This window comes from Onychomys torridus, chromosome 1, assembly GCF_903995425.1.
Source record: "Onychomys torridus chromosome 1, mOncTor1.1, whole genome shotgun sequence".
NCBI lineage: Eukaryota > Metazoa > Chordata > Mammalia > Rodentia > Cricetidae > Onychomys > Onychomys torridus.
This window is the reverse complement of record NC_050443.1, coordinates 36,410,458-36,414,106: the sequence shown is the minus strand read 5'-3', so window position 1 is coordinate 36,414,106 and position 3,649 is coordinate 36,410,458. Positions and strand designations below refer to the sequence as shown.

Here is a 3,649-nt window from a genome sequence, read left to right as displayed (position 1 = left end):
GTGTTCCTTTGAACTTTATAGGGACAAGATATGCCTGGTTCCATATTTAGCCAAACTAGCAAAATTCTGAGTATTGGTTATAGTTTAAAAGTTTTGATTCAAAAGTTGGGAAACACGTGTTTGTTCTTGAAGTATAAGTAAAGACAGCTTGAGCTGTTTGAGGCTTCCACATGCGTGAAACTTGTCTTTGGTGGTCAGACTTTTCTCCCTGCCCACACTCTCAGCCCTATCACAGGACCTGAAACGGGTCGAGGCAGGAGCTCAGCAGAAATGCCTAGCACATCAAAATAAAGTGAGAGCTGAGCCAAGGACCCACCTTAGCAGAAAGCCTGAGTACACTACAGCCATCCATATTCACTTCCCCCAACCCCTGCCCACTTTTCACTGAAAGCCACAGAGGGTCAAAGGTAGAGAGCTGGGCTGGTCCAGCTGGAAATCAAGATGGAAAAGAATGAGTAGAGAGAATTTAGAATCCGAACAGAGACTGAGGAGAGAGACAAGAATTCTGAGTTAGATGCCACTAACCAGGGGCTCGCCTACAAAACAAGCAGGTGACTTGTGTGGCTTTGGAGCCCATGGGATAGTATATAGGGAATTTCAGCAGCCTGAGGTTTTGTAGACAGCCAGAAGCTGTGCCTCAGCCTCCTAGGCACTGGATTTAGGGCAAGGGTGGGGCTCAAGCTGAGAAAACAAAGAGAATTGTGATGGTAGAGTAAGTCAGGACTTGAGGGACATGAGTGGTCCCATCTTTGGGCAGTAGGTGCCTAGGGCACCCTAGGGCTCTGCAGCATGTGCCTGGAGCCTGTGAGGGATGAGGAGCCTGCCCAAGTCTTCCCAGTGAGTCATCTGAGGTCTTTAACTCCCCCGGCCAACCTTGTCCTAGGATTGTAACCCAGGCATCAGCTGCAGCCATCCAAGGTTCCAACGTGAAGACAGACTGGGATTTAGAAATCTTGAGTGAACAGACTAGATCCTAGGCTGCTGAAAAGATACCTGAGGAGGAGAAAGCACCACAGTACTTACTTGGGTTGGGCCTGATCTATCAACTTTGTTGACTGATGCACTGGCCTGCACTAGAGGCTTGGGGGCTGCAGAAATGAGGAGCGTGGGGCACTGTCAAGCTCTCAATTTTGAGATGTGGAGTGGAGATTTACCTTCAAGGTTTAAGGTTATAGTTGGATTAAAGTTGGGAAGAGAGGTGCTGAAAAGACACTTTATGAATGGGAGAGGTGGGAGGCTCATGAACACCCACTGCTCCCTGAGCCCCAAAGACTGCAATTGCTCCAGTTTCCTGGACTGCAGCACTAGATTAAAAAGTAGACCTGCTCTTCCATGGACACCTGGTGGCAGCTCAGAATTCACATGCCAATGAAATTATGATGCTTTTTTTGGTGTTTTTTTTTTTTTCATCTTGTCCTTCCTGGAAGGAACCCAGCATTCAGCTCCCTGTGACATGGCTCACAGCTGGCTCTCAGTCCTCTTTCAGTTATGCTTGATTGCTCTTTGTCTTTCCTGCTCTTGCCCAAAATGATACCTATAACACAGATTTTAAAGAGATGGGTCTCTTTTCTGCTTTATCTTGACTTTGTGTGTATTATGTAGGAAGGACCACAAAGGCACCATCCTTCAGAGGTTTCTGCCAGGCAGGTAAATTTTGTTTCAGCTGTTTTTAACTTATGCCTGCATGTATGGTGATCACTAATTAGATACCTCTTCAAGGCATCCCTCAGACCCTTGGGTTCCTGTGGCTACTATAAAAGGTCTTGAATAGGTTGCATACACACACACACACACACACACACACACACACACACACACACACCCCTCATTACAGCAAACATAAATTGTAAAATAGAGTAATAAAACAGATCTTACACTTCAGAACTTGAAACACTGTGAGTGTCCCTAAATCCACCCAGAAACAATCTCCCTGTTTGTGCTCTGTGCATCTCCTAAACACACAAGCATATTTTCACATATCTTTCCAGCCACTTTCTTTAAATATGCTGCTGTGTGTGTCTCTTTAAGTGCACTGGTAACATTTGCTTGGCTTTGAATTTTGTAAATGTGAGTGTCACAAAGCTCGATGTCGGTTCCTTGGTGAATGCTGTGTCTAATTGTAGTTACTTCATTGTCATTGCTGCGTAATGTTTCATTGTGAAACAAACCCGCTTCATTGGCCCCTTTTCTTGTTTGTGACATTGGGTTGGTTCAACACTGATCTACAATGAACAATGCTACTGTGAGCATTTGCGTGGCTTCCCCCCCACACTACCCACAAGAGGATCTTCTGATTATTTCCACAGTTTGGATTGTGGGGAAACAGACTTCACTGACTGGAAGGCCCATCTCTGTGTAGGGAGCATGACACTGACTCTCCCATCCATAGTTCTCTTACAGTGCATGTCGTCTCTTCCAAGCATTCAGTTTTCATTTGGGGAGCCTGTGGTACTCACAGATGCCACACAATGGTGACATAAAAAGCTAGATTTGGGAGCTAGAATAAAAAGTAGACTCACTTTTCCATGGACATGGGGTGTGTGAAATGAAACATGTAATAAAACTATCCAGGTTGGGGATTTAGCTCAGTGGTACAGTGCTTGCCTAGCAAGCACAAGGCCCTGGGTTCAATCCTCAGCTCAAAAAAAAAAATAAATAAATAAAAGGACTATCCATTTTAACATCTTAATGAAATTATTTTTAAAATAAAATTGAAAATGCACGACTATGAATCTGGGTTTATAGACACATGCATGTTTTAATTAATGTTAATTAATTAATGTGCATTAATACCATGCATGGTATTAATGTGGGAATCAAGAGTAAACAAGGTCCTCTGGCAGCCCTCCTGATGCTACAGCGTGGGTCAATTTGAAAATAGTTTTGAGTTTTGTTTTGTGATTTTTTTTCCCTACCTCTATTAGCTAAGTAGACTGCATATTGCTCTCATCCTTTTAACTGACACACACCAAAAATGAAACACATGTTAGTTTCCCATGTTCTGAAAGGTTCTATTTGTTTTTTGGTTTTGTTTTTCAATTTTCCTTAAGTTTTTGAATAAACGTATCCACTACATGCAAAACCTAAGGAAAGAGAAGAAGAAATTGGGAAAGAGGTTTGCAAGGCCTAACCCTGTTCCAGATCCAGGAATCATGGTAAGTGTGGAGCTCTCACAGAGATGCACAGTTGAGGACATGTGAGCATGCTGTTGGCATTCTCCTTTTTAATGCATCTGATCATTCTTTAATTTTCTCTGGAAGAACTGGTGATGCCACTCTGGGGAGACCCTTAAAATTCCTCTCACCAAATTCTCATTGTTTAAGTCTAGTCAGCAACTGTCTCCTGATGAGAACATGGAGTTTGATCTCTGAAGCCATATTGTCTGTTCATTGTTTTGTCTGAGCTGTTTTGTTTAAATCTTAGGGTTCTAATATTTTAAGACGAGTTAAAAAATCTTCTAGACAATAATTTATTTAGCCTAGAATTAACACTTGAAATGTTAGAAAATTCTCTACACTGATTGCAACTTTATATATATATATATATATATATATATATATATATATATATATATATATATACTCTTTTATATGTGTATGTCTGTGTGAGTAGATGCCATATGTATCCAGGCCCCACAGAGGCCAGGAGA

General features: G+C 42.1%; 1 protein-coding gene across 1 annotated transcript; it reads left to right on the top strand.

The window, feature by feature from the left end:
- Positions 1 to 789: 789 nt before the first annotated feature.
- Ccdc179 (coiled-coil domain containing 179) lies at positions 790 to 3,371 on the top strand. Its single transcript, XM_036207070.1, has 4 exons — positions 790 to 837; positions 1,603 to 1,647; positions 3,051 to 3,155; positions 3,324 to 3,371. The coding sequence occupies exons 1-4, from the start codon at positions 790 to 792 to the stop codon at positions 3,369 to 3,371; spliced, it is 246 nt and encodes an 81-aa protein (XP_036062963.1).
- Positions 3,372 to 3,649: the final 278 nt, after the last annotated feature.

Coding starts and splice junctions, on each gene's coding strand:
- Ccdc179 (XM_036207070.1), top strand. CDS start 790: ATGTGCCTGGAGCCTGTGAGGGATGAGGAGCCTGCCCAAGTCTTCCCA. Junction 838..1,602: donor AGCCTGCCCAAGTCTTCCCA/GTGAGTCATCTG, acceptor TGTATTATGTAG/GAAGGACCACAAAGGCACCA. Junction 3,156..3,323: donor TTCCAGATCCAGGAATCATG/GTAAGTGTGGAG, acceptor TCATTGTTTAAG/TCTAGTCAGCAACTGTCTCC.